Source organism: Chelonia mydas, chromosome 1 (genome assembly GCF_015237465.2).
Source record: "Chelonia mydas isolate rCheMyd1 chromosome 1, rCheMyd1.pri.v2, whole genome shotgun sequence".
NCBI classification, from domain to species: Eukaryota; Metazoa; Chordata; order Testudines; family Cheloniidae; genus Chelonia; species Chelonia mydas.
In genome coordinates, this window is record NC_057849.1 from 238,873,628 (window position 1) to 238,897,834 (window position 24,207).

Consider the following 24,207-nt stretch of genomic DNA (forward strand, 5'->3'; position numbering starts at 1 on the left):
TACTCTTTTTCCTCCGTGTATCCCTGCATATCTGCTCTTGTGAATCTCTTTCAGCCTGGAGTCCTCTTACCCCTGTATTCTTAGTGAATATACACATTGCTTAAATGCTTCCATTTTTTATTAATCTGTGTATGGGCAGGTCATCTCACCTCAGCGCATTCCTGCTACTGTGACTCCTACACTGCTGATGTCCCCCATGCTGTTCACACAGTCAACACTTGCTCCACCAAAGGCAAGTGAAAGTGGGTGCTTACCACCAGCAAATCAAGAATCTGCTGCCAATTCAGCTAGCCTTCTCCTTCCTATGCAGAATCCAGAGTCATCTTGCATAAACAGCAACTCATTGACCAAGATGCAGCTGCAGGAAACTCTTTTACACCTGATCCAGGTAAAGAATCAGAAACATTCCCCCTTTGCTTGTATCCCTCCTTTCCATTTTGATTTAAATACCTCTGATGGATAATTGGTCCCATCCACCAGTCTGAATGATAGATTAGTAAACTAAAATGTCCACTGTGAGTTGTACTATTTCTGGCTGTATAGTAAAGAAGCACTAAATCATTGGCTAAGGAGATAATAGTCCCTCTTGCTACAGTTTTGGTTTAACTGTGTTTTGATTAATGTATGCAGTTCAGGGTGCAACAGTTCAAGAATGATAATAAATTTGAGGGGATTCAGGGGAGAGAACAAGGATGTTAAGGGCTTACAGGAATTGGTTTAAAGGTGAAAACTACTTACATGTATGTAGTTTAGCTAAAAGATGAGCATCTCAGTGGCAATACTTTGGAAATCCTTAAAAGATATCCATGTTGAGGACAGGAGAAGTTCGAGTAGGAATAAGGAATAATGGGATGAAGATGAGCAAGTAAAAACGAAGGATAAATATCCAGAAAATATTGTTAACAACAAGGTCCGTTAAATGTAGTTTTCCAGCTTGAGTTACTCAGATATAGGCTTGACAAAACACTCAGGAATATTATGTAGAAAACAATCCTGTATTTGTCACAGGGTGGAATGAGTACTCTTTGGGGATCCCTCCTATCTTCAAATTCTATGGATACTAGAAAGAGTGGTTTTAAAGGGGATGTGGTAAATGCCAAAGGTAAATATACATAATTTATAAGGAATAAAGAGGGACAGGTCTTGGGTTCCAATTTCTAAGCCCAGGCTACTTGCCTACATAAGTGTAGACCCTCTACTTAGCAGGGAAGAACAACAAGGGTTACTTGTGGCACCTTAGAGACTAAAATTTATTTGGGTATAAGCTTTCATGGGCTAAAACCTACTTCATCAGGTGCATGGAGTGGAAAATACAGTAGGAAGAGATAGATAGATATACAGAGTACACAAAAAGATGGGAGTTGCCTTACCAATTCTAACGAGACAATTCAATTAAAGTGGGCTATTATCAGCAGGAGGAAAAATCACTGCTAATAATAGCCCACTTTAATTGAATTGTCTCATTAGAATTGGTAAGGCAACCCTCATCTTTTCGTGTGTGTGTGTTCATGTTCCTACTGTATTTTCCACTCCATGCATCTGATGAAGTGGGTTTTAGCCCACAAAAGCTTATGCTCAAACAAATTTTAGTCTCCAAGGTGCCACAAGTACTACTTGTTGTTTTTGCTGATACAGACTAACACGGCTACCACTCTGAAACTTAGCAGGGAAGGTGAGCTAATAACTGATGAACTCAAGAAAGCTGAGGTGTTTAATGAGTATTTTGCTTCAGTCATCTCTAAAAATGTTAGAGGACCAGATACTCAAAACAATTAACATTAACAAGGAGGAAGGAATGCAAAATAGGAAAAGAATATTTAGATAAGTTACATGTATTGAAGCCTGTAGGGCCTAATGGTTCTCATCCTAGGGTATTTAAGGAACTAGCTAAAGCAATCTGAGAACCATTAGCAATTATCTTCAAGAACTCATGGAGGACAGGTGAAGTCCAGAGGGCTGGAGAAGGGCAAATATAATACTTATCTTTTAAAAGGGAAACAAAGAGGACCTGGAGAATTATAGGATCAGTCAACCTAATTTGTATAATGGAATGCAGAATGTGTTTATAAATAAGGTTAAGGTTTTGTCGTGGTTATTTTTAGTAAATATGGGGATGACAGCCCAAGCCCCATAAAAGTCAGAAGTTATTACAACAAAAAATAAAGAGAAAACACAACTGGTGCCTAACTTAGCAAACTACGTTAGATTCAAAGTTTCCTCAGCACATGCTTTCAGCAGTCTTACTGACCAAACTCTTTAGGGCAAAACCCCTCCCCCAGAGTCTCCAGTTGTTTCCTTTGTCTCTTCAGGTGCAATGAATATGATGGGCAGGGGGAGTGAGGCAGGTATCTTGTGGTATCTGCCCCTGCTTTTTATATTTTCAGTCCCCCTCTTGAAAAACATTTCCAGGTGGGAGCAAGGGGACAGGCAATCTTTGTGGAAGGAAATTCCATGATGTTCTTTTCCTAACATGTAGATTTTTGCCTCTGCCCACTTTCCTGCCAAGAATGGCCGCTTAGTAGGTAATGGTCCATCAGCCTTGTTTACACCTGGCTGAGGCATCAGCTTGCCCTTTGTCTCTGAGGAACTGGTTTGGCCACTCCTCAGACTTATCTGGAAAACATACTTTTAGTCATGATTTCAGCTTATGTTTATAACTTCACATATAACGTTGCTACATGCATTTTACCATATTATATTATATATCAGCAAATTGAGTTTTCAAATGATACCTTTTAAGGGATACTTTGTACAAAGATATTGCAATCATATGTAGAGTGTGAACACAGTTATGTTCTGTCCCAAGTATCATGTATTTTACTCTTTGAAGCTTTGTCTGCAAAATGTACACATGGGCAGGTTCTTCCCAGTGGCTGTAAAAATTAATTGGGTTGCTTGGAAATTATTTGCTGTTTAAAACACTCTGCATTTGATACTGGATGGCAGCTTCACACCCGTTGTCTCCTGATTTGCATCATCAATTTCATATGCTTCTGACTTTCCCCAAGGAATGTCCTAATTTTAGTTATCCTCCTATGCTCGTGCATGGATTGGTTCATTCCCTCGTAATTTGAGTTCTGTTCCTCCACTCTGCCAGGCTGTCAGGTTTGGAAGCAGTAGTTCTTAAATTGTAGTGTGCAAAATCCTGGTGGTCTGCAAAATGAACCATTTTGAGAACCAGTCAGTGTGGCATATTGCAGTTTTGGAAAGGGAGATGGTCCATGGAAAAATATTTTAGTGCAAAATGGTCTGCAGAATGGAAAAAGTTTGAGAACTACTATCCTAAAGAGTCATAGAGTTCAAAGCCAAAAGGGACCACCAGACCATCTAGTCTGACCGCCTGTATATCACAGGTCACCAACACCACCCAGCATCTGCTAAACTAGCAACTGAAATTAGAACAAAGCCTACAGCCTTTTGGAGACTAAATTATTATGTGCTACAGGCAGACAACAGGAGGGACCAAGTTGCACCAGTGACTGAGACCCTTGCAGTGGCTGGGAATTGATTGATAGAGATACCCGGATGATCCCAGCAAATGACCCATATCCCATGATGCAGAGGAATGCTCAAACCCCCAAGATCACTGACAGTCTGACTTGAGGGAAAATTCCTTCCCAACTCCACATATGAGGATCAGTTAGACCCTAAGCAGGTGATCAAGAATCAGCCAGCTACTTAAGAGTGCATGGGTGGAGGAACCAGTGCAGATTAAGGCCAGTGGCATTCAGTGCAGGTACAGCAATTTGACTGCATGGAATTTAGTGTAGGAACAGGAAGAAACTCAGCCCACCTGCTCACCCAGGCACTTTGGTATTATTATTGCAGTAGTGGGTGGGGAACAGAAACTATGTAAAGGATCTCCTAGATATGTGATAATTAGGGTGACGAGAAGAAATTGCAAGTATATGTTATCACTACAGAAGTCTTACAGGGCAGGGAAGAGAAAAGTCTGACTTTCACCCAGCCAACGCTATCATGAATTTACAAAATTTCCTGGTTTCCGTGTCTTCAACTCTTCTAAAAGAGATAAGAGAATTCCCCCTTTTCTTATGCTGCCAATGTGTGCAAAAATGTTGTTAAAGCTATTAGCCGGAGGTAACAACGTGTTTGGGTTTTGTGTTCTGTTTTTGTGTGTTTGATGATGAAAACTCCCTGCTAGTGCCAATTTTGACTGGGATGTTATGGTTGAAAATTAATTAGACCCTGAAATGTAAAGAATTCAGAATCTTTTAGCTTGAGAACTGTGATCTTCCAGTAACAAGTCTTATTTATTTTGTTTTTCAGAATGATGACAACTTCTTAAACATTATTTATGAAGCTTATCTCTTCAGTGTGAAAAAGGCATCAATCAAAAAGTCTATGTAAAAGAGAATTTTAAAATTAAATTTCTTTGACTTCCTGAACTCCAGGAAGAAAAAGTCTCTCATGCCAAGTGGTGTTACATTGTTTAAAAGCTTCTGCCTTTAAAAACAATAAAATGAAATAAATGGTCCTAGACTTTTTAGATACACTTAAATATTGCTTGTTGGCAAGTACATGCTGTACTGAAAAATGTGTGGGTGAAAACTGCTTTCCTGGGGGCGAGGGTAACAACACTGCTAAAGACTTAATCACAAAATTTCTTAAATTATTTTTCTTACATGGGCCTGTTGCTAGATGAATTATATTTCCTTCATAAAGACTCTGTTTTCAGAGTTCATTTTTCTTTTTATTTATGGCTGTGGTTATTCATGGACTAGATATTTAACGTGTTTTTTTCTCGGATAGATGTTATCACTTCCATTACTCAACACTATTTCACAATGAACAGTGCCCATTCCTGGCCACCATGTGGCAGTGTTGGACTGTTTTTAAGTATATGAAGATATTGGTGAAATTTTGGAAGAGGAATGATCTTTTGAATCAGGGGTGGTTCCGTCACCTTTTCTAACCAAAAAAAAAATTGTTTCAAAGAAAGTGGTAACATTTTTCCTCAAATTTTTTTTTTATGAAAATCAGTTTCTGTTTTGTCTTCAAAATATTTATAGCCAGCTGTAGAAATGGAACTCTGAGCAGTTTTTTAAAATTATAGGGTGGCCCTTTTGTTTGTGACTGTTCTTGCTGTTAACGTAGATCTGATGTGGCATTAGCGTCATGTTTCTGTGCTTCTGGAAACAATCTGCATAATCATAAGCAATATGTAAACCGGTCAAGAAAACAGTTACTTGGTTTATAAGTCCTTTTTTAGTATGTTCCAAGAGCAGAAAATAAAATGGATTAGCCAGAGTGTGCAGTGGATTAATTTTACTACCACGTGGACTAAGTATTTAATTCTGAAAGGTCAGTTGTCAAGTTTAAGCTCTGAATTTAGTATACTTCCAAACTTGTATAGGAATGAAGTAGATTACAGTGAGCAATGTGCTCCACATTAACACATTTTTAAATCAATCAGACTAAACAAACAAACGTGGTGTTTTTAGTTCTTACATGCTTCAGTGGCAGATGGTATGTGTAAAGCCATGGTTTGTTCATAGTCCTTATCGAAGAAAAAAATCAGTCCAAATTTTTTTCTACTCTGTAATGCCACAGTATAAAAATGGTACTTTCTTATTCACCAGAACTGTTTCCTTTGTGGTTTCAGAGCCAGATCTGTTGATCGTAATGACAAAAGTATGTTTTTACTGCTTTACTCCCAGTACTGTTGAGGCAAATCAGCAAAGGCCTTGTCTACATGGGCATATGTGTTCAGTATTATATACGGGGTGAATTTAAACTGATATAGTTCTTCGGTTATATAGCACACACACACACCTATGTGAACACTCTAATTTTGGTATAAGAGTGGCTTTTTTCTGTTTAATTTATGTTGTTTGGGAATGGGTTTAAACTAAACTATGTAAGTATGTAGAACCGGTAAAACTTTCCCATGTAGGCAAGCCCTAAGAGAACAAGGTGGATTCTATTTCTTTTTGGTAATCAACAAAATGCTTTAGTAAGTTTCAGTCACTTATAACTATACAAAACCACTGAAGGCAACAGGTTGCACGGGTATCATGTAGGGCATACTTTGAAGAGAAGGGGCCTGATTCTGATCTCACATCCATTATACAGAGGTGTGATTCTATTGATTTAATTGAAGTCACTCTTGATTCACAATGGTGTAAATAAAATTGGAATCAAGACCAGTGGGTTTGCATAAGTGTAATCAAGGGCCTGATGTAATTTGAGGATGATAGACATGTATAGCTAAAGTCTTAATTTGGCCTGTAGAAGCTTTATTACTAATAATGTGCTAAAAGGAATGATCTTAGTTTGACGGTGATACATCCCAAATTGAGTTTTTTGCAAGCCTGTCACAGGTGAAGCATTCTTACTTATAAAATAAGCACATTTGATATAGACATAATTGAGATCAAATTATGCCATTTTTGCATTTGCTTTTTGGAGTAGAACAGCATTTCAAGAAATTCTGAATTTAAAAAAAATTACTTTAAACCTTGACTTTTTCAGCAGCCTCTTGGTATGCATCAAAAACAGTGGTACTGGCTCTCTTTCAAATTGATAATATGCTTGACCTCAAAAAACAAACAAACTTTGAAACAAACTTTGTCTGGTAGGAGCAGACAATGTGGTATCACAGAAGCAAACTGTGAAGTATCTTTTTCCATTTTTCTGATCACATATGCACAATGTAACATTTCAGAATTGTTCTTCATACACCCATGCCTGAGGGAGAGAATGCCCAGGATTTCTTAGGAGGCAAATATTCATCTCCTGAGGGAGAGTTAGGATGAGAAGAGGTGAGATGGGCCTATTCTCTTGGCTGACTTGTGTGTTTACCTAAAGGAGCAGAGGGAAAAAAGATAGAATGAGGCTCAGAAAGAAATCCCAGATTCTTAGCTATGGGAAAAGAAGGATGCTGAGATCCACCACAAGGGTGAAGTCAAGTTGCATGGTAGCTGAATGTAGAGAGACTTGGGTTGGGGGGAGTGACTGGAATATTATCTGGTAGATGTGGTTAAGAGAAGGAAAGAAGGAGCACGAGAGAATGAGCAAATTTGAAGTATCTTTGTGTCAGAATATGGCCCCTATAGTCAGAGCCATCCACAGCTATAGAAAAGCTGGAACTTCTCCAGACATTTCTTAACTAGCAGCTGAGATCTTTAAATGCTACGTTCTGTTTAATAACGTGTTTGTTTTTAAAGCATAAAACTAAATACCTGGTCATTTTCCTTTACACAGCCCATGTCTGCATGTATGTCAGAACCCTTTCTGTTAGGTTTTGTAGGTCACCTCAAAGCTAAAGTGGTTTAGAACAGTTGGGGTCTCTGAACTGCTTTGGTTTTAAGGCACTCTTAAGGGCTCCTTAACAGCTGAAGGCCACCTCAGTTAAGGCAGCGTTGCTGAAATGATAGCAGTGCTTTTCTCTACCCGGCTTTCATCTCTTCAAAAAAAGAAAGAGGCAAGCATTCAAGTCAGGAAATATGAAAGGATCAAGTGAACATGCTGTAGAAATGTCCATGTTGCACATCTGTCATATATTTTATTCCTCTTTAGACATGATTCTCTTTAATATGCTACTGTGAGGTTCAGCTGGCTCCGTTAACACTTCTGTAGAGAACGTAACTTTCTGGGATTTCCTTTTTTATATGCTGTACTTCTCAGTCTTACCATTTCATTTGTATTAATTTTCAATTTAATTTCACTTTTTGACTGCCTACAAAACTTCTTTTACATAAAACTCACCGGGAAGATGGTAAATAGCAGAAACCCAGTGAAGTGCTGGAGCATGATCTCTGATTAATCCTGTCTCTGTCAGTGTTATAATTATAATGGAAATATATTATACTCAGTGAAAGCATCCATACCTGTCCCCAGGCTCCTCTCATAGAAAATTCAAATTTTTAATCTGATTTTATGCATTAATTTCCTATTGCTTTTCTTTTTCCTTTTTTTTTATTGTTGCAAAGGGAATAATTACAATTCTACATTAAAATAAGACTTTCAAGGAGAGTAATGTAGCTAAGTAGCGGGTACTAGGTCTGAAGTGAAAATCTGTTTCAACTGTGATGAGCTCTAGCTTTCAGTTGCAAGTGCAATGAGTTTCCTGGCTTTATCTTTGTCCCTGTGAGGCTTTAAACCCACAACATGCAGATTGGCAAAATCAGCAGCCTTTGCTGAGGAAAAGCCTAAGACTAGATTAAATAGGGGTTTTGCAGTACAGCAGTTTAGGATCAAAGATAAAAGACATAATAAGAGGACATCTCTTCCCAGGTGGGTTCTTCAGTTGTATACATACAAAAATGTAGGATTCTGCTATCTTGGAATGAATATTGAACTGAACCATAAATACTCAGACAAACTATCATAAATTCTACTAATCTTGGTACATAGAGTAAGAACTTTTAAGATGAATGTCCCTTAAGACTTCTGCTCCTTTTCCAAACTGCTACCACTGATATTCCTAGCGAACTTGTTCTGATCTCTGGACACATTTCTACGTTCAGCTGGGAAAGGGCAGAAAAGAAGGGAATCAAATATAAGTTTCATGTTGACAAGCCAGGGGACACGACTTCCCCACTGAAATTAGTCCTCTAAAGATACCATACAGATTAAAGTACAAATCCAGTCTTGAGTCTTTTAACATATGCATCAACCACTTTAGCTATCTCGAAGTGCATAAAGATATTTGCTGTTAAGACTTTCTTGACAACACATACTGAAGCCCTCGTGTGTCCCAGAAGACCACGGTTAGATAGAAAAAAACCTAAACTAAGATCTACACTTTTAGTGTCATTCAAAAAATACAGCCATCAAAGGTCAGATTTTTATTTTAAAAGGTTGACATTCCTATCACTCTGAAATAGATTAGATAGATACAGAAATCCATGTCTGAGTATGAAAATAAATCAGGTATGCAGGGATATCTAAGAAATGGATTCCCATTGTGTAACTCAGAATAGCACTGAATAGACAAGGTGCAGCATATAAAAGAAAGAAGCAAAATTTCAGATTGCTGTACAATAATTTTGGGAGATATATAACTGCCACCTCCTTCTAATCATCCTGGAGAGGCTTCCAATAGGAAATAATCGGGTGAATCCATGTAGAGGATGCAAAACAAAGAGAGCTGTTTATTCAGTATATTTGTATTCATAACACCAATATAGTATGGCTCAGAGAAAACACTGCCAGTAACATGTGACTAAACAGAACACAAGATATAGAACAGATCACTGCTCAGTGAGCTACTTGGAAAATACAAGAAAAAAAGATGTGGACAATGACAAAGTGCTAAAACTACTGTTGTATACCAAGAAAGATGTTAATCTCCCATTTAGACACTGAATAAATAAATAACGCTGGACTTATTCTGTACCAAATTCTCATGTACTGTGTATAAAAATTGCACGCATACTTGTGGACTGCAGAGTGTATCAAATAGCTGTGTGTGTGATTGCATTACTACATCAAGTACTTGAAGTCTACTCATGAAGAGCACTACATATAAGCTAGGTATTATTCCACCCACAACCTGCAGACCTATGTAGGTATTTTACCTCTGTACTTGCCTGTAAATATTGCTGTAAAAGAGAAATAAAATAAAGTGATGAGAGGAACAGTTAGGTTCTTGGTAACACTCCCAGCCTAGGACCACTCAGGCTGAAACAAGGTCTTCTGCTCATTTGTACAGCTGGCTGGCAGCCTGACTGTTCAACTGTCTTCCTCTGCTTAAGATGATAGCCCCAACCCCCTCAGCTAGCAAGTTCTCTACCCCTGCCTATCACATCACTCCACAAACAGTTGTTTCTCTTGTCTACTTCCCCATTCCGGTTCCTTAGTGAGAGAGAGAGATGAGAATCCAGTTTCCTGAGACTGTACACAAGCATCATCAGCTGGGATGCTGCTACCTTTGGGCACTGTTCTGTACCATGGTCATCAAGTAAGCTCTTGTCTGTTTCCTTAAATACTATCTTAAAAGAAAAACAAAACAGTTTAAAGTTTTGAAAAGCAGGATATTATGTGGCTGTAGAGAAGAACTATAACAGGACTCCATCTTGATCTGTCGCACAGGTTCTGTTAGCAGCAGCCTGAAGTTTGTACGAGAGACTTAATCATGTTGGTGTTCCAGTGCCTACTGATCTGTGGACATTTTCTGAACCCTACACAATTAATTGTCCACTGAGAGTGGTTTGTGTGTTTTTATTGGGTTCTTTTTAAGTTCCCTCTGACGAAAAGAGCAGGCACAAGTTTAGATGGTTTTAGCTAAACTCAAAAAAATCCAGGTATGTTTTCATTTGGAACTGGCTTGAGTACTACAACCCAGGCACCAAGCAATCTATACAAATCATACTTGTATGTGAAGCAGCCTGCGGCCTTAAGAATCCAGTGGGGCTCAGGGTGGGAAGCTGAACGTAAACTGTGGCTGGGAGCTCTGGGAAATGAAGGGGGAGCAGGGCAGTCATATGAGTGAGTGTAAGTCAAGGAACAGAGCTAAGCCTTGTATGGAATCCAGCTCTTTGCAGACTGGCAAATAGCAGAGTGCCTGAGGAAGAGAAAATAGGGATTGCAAAGCCTGAGGGATTATTAAAAGTGAGTGAAAACAGTAGACAAGAAACTTCATCCATGGGGAATTTGCCAAAAGAGACTGAGGCTGTAACAAAGGGGAAAAGAATAAACTAGGAAAGGGCAGACACCGGAATAGAGGAGGAGATTTTAGCTTTGAAGGTGGCAGGGAACAGAGGTGAATTATGATCCAGGAATGATTAGCAATCAGGAGAGCCACACATTGTCTAATGGTAACTCAAGTTCTGAAAGATGAACATAAATTTGTAATCCACAAAGGCATTTTATTTAGAAGACTACCTCAGGGCTGACCTTCCATCACTAAATCTGGGATGACTTACTCTGCCACAGGTATAAGCTTGTTACCATTTCAGGGGAGAAGGTTGATGGACTCACAGGCTACCTAAAGAGAAGACAAGACAACAGGAAAGCAGTGAGACAGCTGAAACACAAGGACAAGAAAAATTGTCCATAGAGATTAAAAAGGAAGGAACTCTCAAGTATAAAGCAGAGAGAACTCAACAGAGTCTGAACATGGATAATGAACTGAAAGTGGCATGGGAGTGGGCCAGAAGGGGAGTATGTGAGATGGGTCAGTACAAAGACCCCAGAGAGAAGGAAACAAGGGGTCTGGTGACAGATTTCATACTGAAAGTTATTGACCAAATGTTCCTGCGTGGGGAGAAATTCAGAAGGTGTGACCTCTCAGGAATACGAACCTACAACGTGTTCATAGATTCACCTAGTCACAGAGACTAGGTGAGATTATTAAAGCAGGCAGCTAGAACCCTTTCAGCATACTGCACATTGGAACTAGCCAGAAGGCCAAAGCAAGAGATCAAGACAACTGAGAATGACTGCTGAGACATGAGCTGGGAGCTAAAGGAGAGGAAGCTGTGCAGGTGATATTGTACTTATGCTGCAAGAGTCAGTGGAGATTGTTCTTGCTACACCAAGAACAGGTGGCCAGGGAGATATTCTCCTCAGCTCCACCATAATTAATGTGGTATAGGATATATTAAGAGCTTGCATGGGAAAGATAAAAAGATTAAGGCACAGGACGGAGAGCCAGGGCAAAGGTTTGGTCAATCTTTTAGTCTGAACTGATCTGCTCATTCTTACATTATGGTACATCAAATATCTGATTGCCTGCTCCATTTGAGTTTCTTTGGAATATAACCTCCTAACTTGCTCTAACTGCAGCAGTGTGGAAAACAGCAGGGACTGTCTGCTTCTTATATATACTTTGTATTTCTTCAGCACTATTTAGCCATGGATCTAAAAAATGCCATATATACAAATAAGCTTCATGACACTGCTAAGAGGGCTGGAAATATTATTATCCCCATTTTAAAGACAGAGGAATTGACACACAGCAAGGTTAAGTAAGTGACTTGATCAAGATTATACAGGAAGGCTGTGGCAGAGGTAGAAACAGAACCCAGCTCTCCTGCCTCCCAGCCACTGGGCCAGTAGTTCTCAACCCTTTCCCACCTAGATCCCAAAAACCTTCCATGACTTTTAGCTATAATCTATCCATTTCCCACAACCCTCCATAGCCTCCCAGAGCAGCACTTCTCACAGAGCCAAGTGCTGTGTGGGCAGGAAGGGTGGGAGGCACTTACACTGAGGCTTTGTCTACACTGCTGCGATAAGTCGACCTAAGTTATGCTACTCTAGGTACATGAATAATGTACCCGGAGTTGACGTAGCTTCGGTTGACTTTCTGCGGTGTCTTCACTGTGCTGCATCGATGAGAGATGCTCTCCCCTTGACTTACCTTACTCTTCTCGTTCCAGTGGAATACCGGAGCCAACGGGAAAGCGCTCTGCGGTTGATTTAATGGGTCTCCACTAGTGTCAGAGTCACCGGGCAATGCTCTGGAACTACTCCCTACGAAGCCAGTCAGGACTCTGGGGGAGCCTCCTCTCTGTGAGCAGACTGTCTCCAGGACAGAAAGCTCACACAGCTTCCACCTTCCTGGGTCTGACCTCGGAGTACTCAGCATCCCCTTCCACACTGTGCGCTTCCCACAGCAAGTCCTCACAGGCGGGGATCCTGGGGAAGCCAGAGGGTCCTGCACCCCAATTCCACAGTCAGCTGTGACTCTCAGCCAGCCAGTAAAACAGAAGGTTTATTAGATGACAGGAACATGGTCTAAAACAGAGCTTGTAAGTACAGAGACCAGGACCCCTCAGTCAGGTCCATCTTCGGGGGCAGGGAAGCCAGAGGCCTATCTGGCCCTCCCTCCATTTTCCCAGCCAGCTCCAAAACTGAAACTCTCTCGAGCAGTCTCCCCCCAGCTCCTCCTCCAGCCTTTGTCTCTTTCCCGGGCCAGGAGGTCACCTGATCTCTTTGTTCTCCAACACGTTCAGTTGGCACCTTTGCAGAGGAGAGGGGCCCAAGCCGTCAGTTGCCAGGAGACAGGGTGTCGGCCATTATCTCTGCAGCCCCTCTAGGGCTCTGCAACAATCACACACCCTTATCCCACCACCTAGATACTTAAGAACTGCATAGGGGAAACTGAGTATTCAGTATTCAGTAGAAAACATTAAGAACTTTCCCGCTTTATCACAACTAGACCCGCTAAATTGACCCCTAGTGCATCGATCGCAGTAGCATCGCTCCCCGGCAAGTGTAGACATGCCCTAAGATTGGGAGGGACTGGAGCAAACACGGGGTCATAGAGGCAGCAGAAGAATAAGGAGGGAGCAAACTGCTTCCTTCCTTTCCTATCCCAGCTCCCCCACTGGGTCTTTGCAAAGAAAGAATTTTTGATCTTTTTTTTTCTCTTTAGTCAGTGGGGTGTGACCTAGCAGGAGCCCCCTCGCAATCCCTCTCCTGGTTATGACCCACTGGCAGAGAAGTCTTGCACTTGAGAAAACTGTATCCCTTGTGCTGCAGAGAGAGGAAGAATAGGAGAATCAATAAAGTCAGCAGGGCACACTTAACAAGGACACTATTTTTATATGCAATTCCTGTATCAGTCAGAAAAATTACCTTCAGTGTGAAATGTACCATCTCCAGATGTATAACAGAGTAAGCTAGAGAAGCCAAATCGATGCAACTTGCGCATTATCTTCCCCCATCCTATTAGCATCTACTCTTTCTTCTTTGAGTGCTAGCTCATGTCAATTCCATACTAGGCGTGCACATGCCACATGCACAGTTGCTGGAGATTTTTCCTTTAGTGGTATCCATAAGATCAGCCCTAGCGCCCTTTGGAGCCCCATGTACACGCGTCTGTATAAGGGGCACTGCATAAGGGGCACAGATCCGCACCCTCTGTTTCTTCTTACCGCCCTTGATGGTTGCTTGGAATGACCTTCTTGCTCTCACAAGGCTTTCCTAACAGTGGTTTGGACTCTGACCTATTGTTAAGGCTGCAAGTTTGTCACGGAGGTTACAGAAAGTCACAGATTCTATGACTTTCCGGGACCTACGTGACTTCTGCAGCAGCCGGTGTGGCTGGTCCGGGGGCCACCCAAGCAGCTTGGGCAGCCCCTGGGCCAACAGCACCAGCCACTGCTGTGTAGTCTCGGGCCACCCCCGCCCCAAACAGCAGCAGGAGTTTGGGTTTGGGGGGGGCTCAGAGCTGGGGGTTGGGGCGCAGGAAGGGGTGAGGGTTCCCAGTCAATGGGAGCTATGGAGCCGGCTTGGGGTGGGGGCAGCATGCGGAGCCAGGAGCTGAGGGAAGGACATGTAGCCACTTCCGGGAAGCCGCAAGGAGTGGGGTAGGGAGCCTAACAGCCCCACCAACCCCCCGCCCCCAGCACCAGCGGGAGTCCCAGGCGGCTGCCCCCCACCCCGAGCACCTGCAGCACTCTTGGGCCGCGCCCCCCCCATGAGCACCCCTGGGTCCCCCCAAGATTTAGTCAGGGACATATAATACAAGTCATGGACAGTCACAGGCTGTGAATTTTTGTTTACTGCCTGTGACCTGTCCATGACTTTTACTAAAATGACCTGTGACTAAAACATAGCCTTACCTTTTGTCTATAGTTTTTGTAGTCAGCAAATTTAGGTTCCAGTTAGTCTTAGTGTACATAGTATAGATAGTCTCAGTCATAGAGGGATGTTGTCCCAGGGTCTGAGCATGCCCCGGTCTCTGGTCTTCAAGCCGTGCTCCTCCTGCAACAAGCCTATGCCTATGAGCAGCCTGCATTTGGCCTGTCTAAAGTGCCTCGGGGAAGCTCACATTAAAGAGAAGTGTATGATCTGCAGGGACTCAGAAAGACAGAGACATTCATCTGAAGGCTCTGCTAATGCAGGCAGCCCTCAGACCATCCTCTGAGCCGTCCCTCTCCGAATCGGCACTGAGTACTTCGGCCTCCACCGGCACCGTGCTCTTCCTGGCACCACTCTCCATTCCCGGTGCCAAGGAAGAAGCACAAGAAACAGTGCACCTGAGTCATACCTGAGATGTCAAGGCATGCAAATCTACCCAGATCTTGATAACTGGCTGATCAAAGGCTGCTCACGAGCTCAGATTCAGCACGGCATTGGCATAGTGTGGGCCACCAGTCGGTCGCTGAGCCTGTTAATAAACGAACAGAAATCGACACTAGTCCCAGTGCAGAGAATAGAGTTTACAGGGGCAATACTTAATTCCACTCAGGCCAAGGCTTACCTGCCAGAGGCCTGGTTCTGAACTATGTCAGATCTAATCTCCCACATCACAACTCAGCTACTTACAACCGCCCAGATGTGCCTCAAGCCGCTAGGTCCCATGGCAGTGTATACTTACATGATGCAGTACACATGGCTACGCCTCAGATCCCTACAGATGTGGCTGGCGTCAGTCTACTTCCCAGGCAGACACCACTTGGATTCGGTTCTCGCGATTCTGTCAAATGTCTTAGAATCTCTGTTTTGGTGGATAGACCCATGTTTGGTGATGAAAGAGGTGCCTTTTGCTGCCCTCTGCCCCGTACCCATCAGTAACCTTGGTTTTGGATGCATCAGACCTGGGGTGGGGAGCCCACCTTGCAGACTCAGAACCCAGGGTCTCTGGTCCCAGGAAGAACTCTCCCTGCACATAAACGTCGGGGAACTCAGGGCAATATGCTTGGCCTGCCAGGTGATTCTTCCCCAGCTCTCTGGCAAGGTCATGCAGGTCTTGATGGACAATATGGCGTCGATGTCAACAAGCAAGGGTGGAGCTCGTTATCAACTTATATCAGCTTATATCAACAAGCAAGGGGGAGCTCGTTCCTCAGCCCTGTGTCAAGAGGCCCTCCGACTGTGGGACTTCTGTGTGAACCACGCTTGAGGTGGCACACCTCCTGGGAGATGGGAATGCGCTGGGGGATCACCTCAGCAGGTCCTTTTCCTCTTGTTACAAGCGGTCTCTTCACCCAAAGGTAGTCAGTGCTATCTTCCAGAAGTGGGGGACTCCCCAGGTGGACCTTTTCACCACAAGACAGAACAGGAAATGCCACCAATTCTGTTCAACTCATGGGCTCAGCAAGAGCTTCCTGTCTGACGCCTTCCTGCTCTTGTGGGCGGGCAGACTGCTGTATGCCTTTCCACTGATCTTCTTGGTTCACAAGGTTCTCCGAAAGATCAAGAGGGACAAGGTGAAGGATATCATGATAGCTCCATTGTGATCATGCCAGCACTGGTTTGGTACGCTTCTGGACCTCTCGGTAGCAACTCCACTAGAGCTCCTACCACTTGATTTCGCAAGACCAAGGCCAGTTACTTCACCCGAACCTTGCCTCCCTACACTTGACGACATGGCTTCTATGTGGCTAAACCCTGAGGAGTGGGCCAGCAAGATCTTGCTAGGTAACAGAAAACCTTCCACTAGGGCTACCTACTTGGCTAAGTGGAAACGTTTCAGTTGTTGGGCCTCTGAATGGAATCTTTCTCCATCTTGGTCTTCCCTGCAGTCTATCTCGGACTATTTGCTCCACCTAGAAGCACCAGGGGCTGGCTGTGTCGTTGGTCAAGGTTTACTTTGTAGCGATCTTTGCCTTCCATCATCCAGTACAGGGCAGATCAGCCTTTTCCCACAAGATGACGATTAGGTTCCTCCAGGGTTTGGAAAGACTCTACCTGCAGGTTCGCGACCTGATTCCACCATGGGACTTAAATGAGGCCCTCTCTTTGAGACCTTGGCATCTTGTTCACTACTGCCCCTCTTGTGGAATGTTGTCTTCCTAGTGGCAATTACGTCAGCCAGAAGGGTTTCCGAAATTAAAGCCCTGACTTCAGAACCCCTTTATCCAGTGTTCTTCAAAGACAAGGTCCAGTTGCACCTCCACCCAGCCTTCCTGCCAAAGGTGGTGTTGCAGTTCCGTAACAACCAGGACATTTTTCTGCCTGTCTTCTTTCCAAAGCCTCACAGCACCGATGAGGAATGTCGGCTACATACTTTAGACTGTAGACAGGCCCTGGCCTTTTATATCAAAAGGACTAAGTTCTTCCACAAGTCTAAGCAGCTTTTTGTAGCTGTGGCGGACAGGATGAAAGAACTACCGGTGTCATTCCAAAAAAATCTTCTCCTGGATAACCGCCTGCATCCAAGCTTGCTATGAGCAGGCGAAAGTTCAGCCTCTGGCCTTCGTGACCGCTCATTCCACAAGAGCCCAGGCTTCATCAGTAGCGTTCCTCATGCAGATACTAATCCAGGACATTTGCAGGGCCACAACATGGCTGTTTATTCAGACCTTCATGTCCCACTATATGCCATCACCCAGCAGGCCCACGACAATGCCAGTGTTGGTAGAGCACTATCGCAGTCAGCATGTCCATGAACTCTGAGCCCACCTCCAGGGATACAGCTTGTGAGTCACCTAGCAGGGAATTGTCATGAGCAAACACTCAAAGAAGTAAAAACGGTTACTAACCTTTCATAACTGTTGTTCTTCGAGATGTGTTTTTCATGTCCTTTCCATGACTCGTCCTCCTACCCCTCTGTTGGAGTTACTGGTAAGAAGGAACTGAGAGGGTGCAGAGTCGGTGGCAGCCCTTATACTGGCGCATGAGCGCAGGGCTCCAGAGGGCACTAGGGTCTGCCCTACGGATACCACGAAGGGAAAAAGCTCCGGCAACTGTGCACGTGGCACATGCAAACCTAGCATGGAATGGACGTGAGCAACACATCTTAAAAGCAACAGTTACAGAAGGTTAGTAGCCATTTTCTCCTCCAGTTTCTCAGGGTCCCTAATATGATTCCTGCTGCTGATAGAGCTGCTATGGCACTGAGTCCTTATAAATAGGGCCCTACCGAATTCACGATCCATTTTGGTCAATTTCATGGTCACAGGATTTTTAAAATAATGGATTTCACTGTTTCAGATACTTAAATCGGAAATGTCACGGTACTGTGACCCTGAGGGTCCCGGCCCAGAATGGAGTTGTGGGGGAGGGAGGTGGCAGGGCTAGTGTAGGGAGGTCAGGGTGTTGCCGCCCTTACTTCTGCGCTGCTGCTGGCGGCGGTGCTGCCTTCAGAGCTGCACTCCCAGCTAGTAGCAGTGGAGCTTCCTGCAGCCCAGGCTGGTTCCCAGAGATGGATCTGGCCCAGCCGCAGGTGCAGCCCGTGCAAAGGAAGAGGAAGGTCTGTCCCACCCCAGCCCACCTGGGACTAGCAGCTGGAGCCTGGCACACAGTAGGAGCCCCCAGCTGGGGCACCCTCAGCCTTGCCCCTCCTCAGTTCCAGACCCAGCGCTTGGTAGCTAAAGGGGCCTTGGGCTGGCTGTGTGTATGGATGTAGTTGACCACAGCACCCCTTGGACCATGGGTCCCTGGCAGTCACCCACTTGCCCACCTGTAAGGCCAGCCCTGCCTGCCCCCCACAAAAAAATTGATGATCCTACCCTATACCATGCCATCCTCACTTCTGCATTGCTGCTGACAGTAACACTGCCTTCAGAGCTGGGCTTCCAGCCAGCAGCCACTGCTCTCCAGCTGGCCAACTCTGTGAAATCTGGTCTCCCCTACAATAGCCAGATTTCATGGGAGAGATCAGATTTCACAGTCTGTAACCAGCGTTCCCTCTAATTTTTCCCACACATTTGTGGAATGAATTTTGTTATGTGCACCAATTTTGTTATGTGCTGGGGATGAGGGGTTTGGGGTGCAGGCTGCCCAGGGGCTCCTACACGGAGAGAGGACTCCCCCCAGCTCTCTCTCCCTGCAGCAGCACCTGGGCTGCAGGGGAGAGGCGCCTCTCCCTGCCCACTGCAGCTCCGGGGCTGGGGCTGTGGGATAGGCGCCTCTTCCCCATCCATGGCAGGTCTGGGGCTGGGCTGGGTTGGGGCCGGGGGAGTGGCACCTCTCCCCACCACGGCAGGTCAGGGACTGGGGGAGAAGCATCTCTCCTCACCGCAGCCCTGAGTGCCCGCACGGCGCTTAATAGTCTGCTGTGCGGTCGTGCAGCTTAGAGAGAACTTAGTCCGTGATGCGTTTTTCACAGCTATGAATTTGGTAGGGCCCTATGGGTTTTTTTTTTTCTGTGAGGTGACTGTAGCAACTCTGTGGGAGTTTTGGAGGCTTTGTGATGGGTCTATCCATAGATGAGTGATTGTTACAGGCATTTCAGACAAGAGCAAATGAAAATTTGTATGGAAAAGGGAAGAATCTGTATATAGAAACATAAGTTTGCCATAGTGGGTCAGACCAGTGGTCCATCAAGTCCAGTATCCCTCCTCTGTCAGTTCCCAATAATTGCAGTTTCGGAGAAACCCCATAGCCCAGAATAATAGTGATTATTAGCCAATCGTGGATGGCTGCATATGGATGCTAACATGTCTTCCTGATCCCCTGAGATGATAATCTTATGCTCTAAAACCTGAGAATGAATTACACCAAGTTTGTATATGTTACAAAATTATCCAGGCCTTTTAAAAATCCAGTTGCCATGTGTGACACAATGGCTTCCTGCTGCAGTGAATTCTACATGTTGACTATGTGTTTATACCATATTTTATTGTTGTGATAATCTTATATAGAAGGAAAGTGAGGAGCGGAAAGTAGTTGTGATCCTATAAACTGGACTAGCTACACTTACCACCTGGCCATTGGTTGCATTTGAAATGTCTTCATTGGTGTGCTAAGGTTTTCTCAATGCATGCGAATCACAATTCATAGATTCCAAGGCCCCCAGGGACCATTGTAATCATCTAGTCTGATCTCCAGTACAGCACAGGCCAAAGAACTTCCGCAAAATATATCCTAGAGCAGATCTTTTAGAAAAATGTCCAGTCTTGATTGAAAAATTGTTACTGATGGAAAATCCACCACAACCCTTAGTAAATTGTTCCAATTTTTTACCCTCCCTGTTAAAAATTTACACCTTATTTCCAGTATGAATTTGTTTAGCTTTAACCTGCAGCCATTGGATCATGCGCATATAAATAACACTGTTATGCATTATATGTGCCAGTAGAGGCTGCCACACACCTCCTTAACAGTGAGGGATAGCAATTTAAAATGTTAATTTAGGCCCCCAGGGAGAGCTGGGGGTTGAGGGCTCTCTGTAGAACCTGCATATTGCCAGCATTCCCAAGGCAGGAGCTCTCTGTTGAATGGCTTTGCTCACTCTCCATCCATCACAATCTCTTAGATGTGTTCATCGTTTCTTGCAAAGTAAGACATTGAAAATGAACAGACAACACAGTTTAATAGCTGTTGTAACCATTCAGAGCAGTAGTGTTCCATCAAAATTTTTTGTGTGTAATCTAAACAGCACACACATTTTGCTATTGCCTAGTATGATAGCTAGACTCCTATGCAGACATAAAGTAGCTTAGTAACTGTCAGAATGTAATACTGTACATTAAAATACAGGTACTGCTTTTCTTTCTAGTGGATTTACAGACCTAGAGAACAGAGTGGAGGCTATCTTAAGTAGTAGCTAGAAGAGAGAATCATTCCATACTGGAAATGCCAATTAACTGCAACATCAGTGGAGTGAGAGATACGCTATGGTCATAGCTACAGCAAACAACCGTTGCTAATGAGATTTCAGTGCCAGGCTGCCTTCTTTGTGCATGTCAGATTTCATATGAATTCCCCTGAGGCCAGAACTGTTTGGCTTCTCTCAAAAACTTTAGGAGCCTCTGGCTCGGAAAGATGTTAACTTCAATCTTGACGCTGTGCTTACCAGAAGGCAGGCAGTTGGAATGTGTGTTTTTAACCAACAGCAAATGATTTTGGACAGAGGACATGACTGGGAATAAATTTTTTATATAATTATTTATTTTTAGCTCAAGTCAAACTGAATTCCCAATTCCATATTGGGAATGGAACGCATTTCCTCAATTTCTTTGAAGGGGGCTGTAGGCTGCTCCATCCCTGATCAAGTAGAGTGGTTTTCTGAGCTGTCACTCTCTTTTTTATTCACTGTCATACACACTACACAAATGTTGACAACAGCAGAAGAGAACAAATATAAGTCAGGTTGCTATAAATTGATTTTTAAGATGTACCCTGTGATATAGTCTAGTAATATGAGAGTTGATTTGTGCTCACTCTTCCTTGGTGGCTAGAATAATTCTTGTCAGTCTATAAACTGGGACACAGATTGTCTCCTACATGTATACATAGAATGTCTAGAACAATGGGGCTCCAGTCTCAGTTGGGCCCGAGTCCTGGTACCCTCCCCACCTCATAGGGTCCTAGAATCCAGTCTCCACCCTGAGCCTGGAAGTGTACATAACAGTGAAACAGCCCTGCAGCCCGAGCCCCGCAAGCTTGAGTCACCTGGCACAGGCCAGCTGCCGATGTCCAGTTGCTGTGTAGACATACCCCGGGTGCTACAAAGATAATACGAGCTGCTTGCAAGAAATATGCTGGTTTGATCTCTAACCTCCCTGGGCTCTTTTTGTGAAGGAAATCCACGTAGGTGCTTCATGATTCTTCAGTACCGAACATGATTTCTATCTGAATCCTTTTAGGGCAGAGTTACAGCACTAAAACAGGCAATGGAAGGACGATCTCTGTGAAAAGCAAGAGACTCTGTCAGATGCTGAAGGAAGGAGAGAGTGTCCATTATGGAAGCTAGCAGGTGACTTTACTAATTACAGATTTGGAAGTGGCTAGGTGAGAAGGGGAGTGACTTGAATTGTAATTAGAGGTCAAGAAGAGATGCTACAATACAATCTTTCCCAAATGTATTTTTGGTCCTGAGTTAAGGTCCATTCACAAGCAACCAGCTTCATTGTCATTGGTCAGGGAAACATTTCCAGTGCTTTGTTGAAAGAACAGGAGGACTTGTGGCACCTTAGAGACTAACAAATTTATCTGAGCATAAGCTAAGGTGCCACAAGTCCTCCTTTTCTTTTTGCGGATACAGACTAACACGGCTGCTACTCTGAAAACAGTGCTTTGTTGAGTAATTTGGGAGCAAAATATGAGACTCGAAAAACTGTTCTAATTTGATGTGGAATGTCTTTTGGAATCTTTCTTGCTCCTCCCATTCTTTTCAAACCCATCACAATATCTTTAGAGATAACTAATGGCTGGCAAAAATAAAAAACGTTTTCATAAATATTAATGAAAAAATGATTGACTATTTCATTCCAGACTTTACCATGGCTCAGAAGTTCTCTTTTTGTGACATTTTATAAAAGGCCAATTTTATCTCAAAACATGTTCAAATCGATCATCAGCCAGTTAAAATGTTTGAAATGTAAAAGGTTTTCTGTGGAGAAAAAAAGCTCAGTCCTGTTTTCAAGAAAAAAATCATGAAATGTCGCAGATCATGACTTTGAGACTACTGGCAAAATTGGAGCATTTTGTGAATTCCAAATTAAATGTAAAAATCTCAGATGCAGCAGTTTTGAATTGCATTTAGCATCACTATGGCTTTTGCGTTTGAAGTCCTCCATGCGCTTTATAAATATCAAGGCCAAAATGTTCGAAACTAGCCAATGATGTTGAGTGCCCTAGCTGAGACACCTAGGGTCTGATTATCAGAGGTGCTGAGTACTCACCACTCTAGCTACAGGCAGTGGAAGAAGCACCTCTAGCCATGGGGCTCATGTGGTCTCAGGATGGACACTCAAAGTCTGAGGAACTCCAGATTAGAAGCCCCTTAGCCAGGCTCCCCATTCAACTGATCCTCTCCCCTCTTCCACCACAGGCTTCTTGTCAAATCTCTACTTCCTAGTCCATCCTTTCCCCCTCACCCTTCCCAAGCAATTCTCTGGTCTCCAATTCATCCTCTGACCACCCCTCCCACACACATTCTATCCATCCTTTTCTTCCACCAACTATCCCCTCTGAGTCCACCCTGTACAACCCCTCCCACCTACTCAGTGCTGTGACTATCCCCAGCCAGCTGATGCTCTGTTCTCTTCCTCCCAGATCATTCACACTCTACCTCTGCAGCCCCCTTCAGCAAACTGATCTTCTTCCCACCACCCCAATCTCAGGAAAAGTTATTCTTTCTTTAGCCCCTGGACAGCAATTTTTATCTCCCTCTAACCCCCTCCAGTTTGATTATCTAGCTTTTTTGGCCCACTCCCCCCAGCACACTGATCCTCCCCACTGCCCTCACAGCAAATGGATCTTTTCCCCCCAGTGGCCACTCCACCAAATGAACCCCTCCCTATTGCTCACCCAGCAATTTAATCCTTCTCTGAAGCCCTAGACTGATCCACAAGCCTTTTCTCCCATTTGCTAGGGACGAGGGTTCCTATGGATGCTCTTTAGTGAAGGGAACTGTCCTGTGCTAGGCTAATGCAGCGCCTGGGGTGAGACCCTCCCGCAAGACCTGTGGAGTTCTTATTGCCCAGCCAGGATGCAGTCATAGCAGCACTCTTACTCTCAGACTGTAATATGGTGGTTGTGGAGAACCGTACCTGGCAAAAGCTCGCCAGAACCGTTGGTTGTGCAGAGGTTCATGTTAGGCAATGCTGATCAGTTAGAACTCAGGCCCTGAAAGAAGCAGATGTCTGTCAGACTTCTTGCCTCTCAGTAAGACTAAAGAGCTCATCTTCCAATTTTGGGGAGCTAACTGAGGGTATTTCTATACTGCAGTGTAAGCCCAGGGTTCGAATTCAGTCTCAAGGCTAACGCCCACCCTTCCATCTACACACAAATCGTGCTAACTCAGGGCTCAGACACAGGGTCCCAGGACCCCACAGAGGTGGAAGGTCTGACCCTGAGTCAAGCCGGGACCCAGGGTCCAAGCCCTATTGTTTTGCAGTGTAGGCACAGCCCCACTGGACTCATGCTCTGGTAGTCTGCCAAAAGTATCCCACAATCCCACAGGCCAACTTTCTTTCTCCTCTGGAGAGACAAGGTTGGTGGACAGTCAACTTTTCACACACTGTACCATGAACAAAGGGCTAGACCAGCCACATTTTGGGAGGGCGCTAGGAAGTCTGGGATATGGGTGGTTGGATTTGGGCACACATAACGTAGTGTAAAATGCTGGAGCCCCAAGCTGGGACCCAGGGTTCTACAATTCCGAATCTGGACTTTCAAATCAGTGTAGATGCTCAAGTGCTAGGTTAACAAATTAAGGGTCTGCTGACTTGAGTTCTACTTACCCTGGGTTTACATGCAGTGTAGACATACCTGGAATAGAAACCCAGGTCTCCTGACTCTCAGGCCAGCACCTTGCCCACTAGACTGCACCACCTTCCTTAGCAAGAATACTTAGAATTTATATGTTCAAAGCTCCGTATAGACATTAACTATTGA

The 24,207-nt window shown here is 44.0% G+C and overlaps 2 protein-coding genes across 5 annotated transcripts in view; both read left to right on the top strand.

Moving 5' to 3' along the window:
- Positions 1–5,268, top strand: part of DCP1B (decapping mRNA 1B) — a 57,069-nt gene extending 51,801 nt beyond the window's left edge. For all 3 annotated transcript variants that reach the window (XM_007070830.4, XM_043540217.1, XM_037877810.2), the window contains 2 exons: positions 140–388; positions 4,288–5,268. In XM_007070830.4, the coding sequence (XP_007070892.2) occupies positions 140–388; positions 4,288–4,368 (330 nt within the window). In that variant the 3' untranslated portion in view covers positions 4,369–5,268. The remainder of the gene's footprint in view (positions 1–139; positions 389–4,287) is intronic.
- A 141-nt stretch (positions 5,269–5,409) lies between these two features.
- CACNA2D4 (calcium voltage-gated channel auxiliary subunit alpha2delta 4) overlaps positions 5,410–24,207 on the top strand; it is a 203,355-nt gene continuing 184,557 nt past the window's right edge. For both annotated transcript variants that reach the window (XM_037877774.2, XM_043540197.1), the window contains exon 1: positions 5,410–9,925. In XM_037877774.2, the coding sequence (XP_037733702.1) occupies positions 9,837–9,925 (89 nt within the window). In that variant the 5' untranslated portion in view covers positions 5,410–9,836. The remainder of the gene's footprint in view (positions 9,926–24,207) is intronic.